This window comes from Papaver somniferum, chromosome 9 (genome assembly GCF_003573695.1).
Source record: "Papaver somniferum cultivar HN1 chromosome 9, ASM357369v1, whole genome shotgun sequence".
In the NCBI taxonomy this organism is placed as follows: Eukaryota; Viridiplantae; Streptophyta; class Magnoliopsida; order Ranunculales; family Papaveraceae; genus Papaver; species Papaver somniferum.
In genome coordinates this window covers 97,793,027-97,794,199 of record NC_039366.1, presented here as the reverse complement: position 1 = coordinate 97,794,199, position 1,173 = coordinate 97,793,027, and the positions used below count along the sequence as shown (strand labels likewise).

At 34.0% G+C, this 1,173-nt stretch overlaps 1 protein-coding gene across 1 annotated transcript; it reads right to left on the bottom strand.

Moving 5' to 3' along the window:
* Window positions 1-232: 232 nt before the first annotated feature.
* On the bottom strand, window positions 233-745 carry LOC113312325. Its single transcript, XM_026561088.1, has one exon. The coding sequence runs from the start codon at window positions 743-745 to the stop codon at window positions 233-235; it is 513 nt and encodes a 170-aa protein (XP_026416873.1).
* Window positions 746-1,173: the final 428 nt, after the last annotated feature.

The following is a 1,173-nucleotide window of genomic DNA, read 5'->3' as shown; positions in this document are numbered from 1 at the left end:
TTTTCAGTTACCATTTAAATCTTCAAGATCACTGATTTGGTTATTTGCTTGTCTGGTTTTTAGATTGGTATGGAAGAAACCGGTATTAGTTACACCCTCTTTAATCCACCTTATTCTAGATTTTTGTCACTTGTTTGAACTTCTCTACTTGAATATTCATTTTGAGCTTTTATTAAAGAATTCAAAGCATATTCATCAAAAGGGTTCTCATATGATTTTAGCGTTGATACTTTTACTTTTTCTTCAACTTCTTTAATTTAACTTGAACATTAATAAACACATTCCAATTCCAGTAATTTAAAACTCTCTTCAATTTCTTTAACTTTTGCAAAAAGATATAAGAATGATCACCATTTAATTTCTCTAGCCAGCATTCAGACATTACTTGAAGGAAATTAGGATGAGAGATCCACATCTTCTGAAATATTTTAGGTGCATTTTTTGGTTTAGGAATGCTTGCACAACCTCCCAGGAGTGGATCATGATCAAACACCATTCTCAGACCAACTTTATAACCCCAATCAATATACCTCTGAAGCCACTTTCCATGTTGAAAATTAGACCAAAAATGTTGTAATCTAATTTTAGGAGCATCGATTAGCTCACAGTTATTCAAACAAGTCGTAAAGTCCAATATTGCAGTTTTATTAGGACTTCTGCCACCAATTTTCTCATCTTGTGAGGTTACAACACTGAAATCACTAAGAACAATCCATGGATTATTAATATCACTAATCAGTTCCATCCCAGACCATAAAAATCTCATATGAATTATTCCAACATGAGCATGAACACCAAAAAATAGCACATCACCAACACTGACTGTGTTAGAGCACTGCTCGGTCGAACTCGCAAGCGTTGCTATCTCAAGATTTTTGTCAAGTTCAGTTGCCAAAACTATAAGTCTTGATGTCTAGTCTACTTATAGCTAAGTCTCGGATTAGGATAGAAAGTGTAGTTTAGCTTTAAACTTCATGGCGTTCATCGATGGAAGACTAAGAACTACTAAGGGGAGCTTGTGGAACTTCATCAATAAAAGGTATGTGGACACTTGAACTCATCTATCACTCAAAAGTCTATCTACTCTATCTCCTATTTGAAACATTTGTTGGTAAGCTTTCGCTTTAACCAAGTTGATCTTATATTCTTGACAAAAGTCAAAAGATGATCATG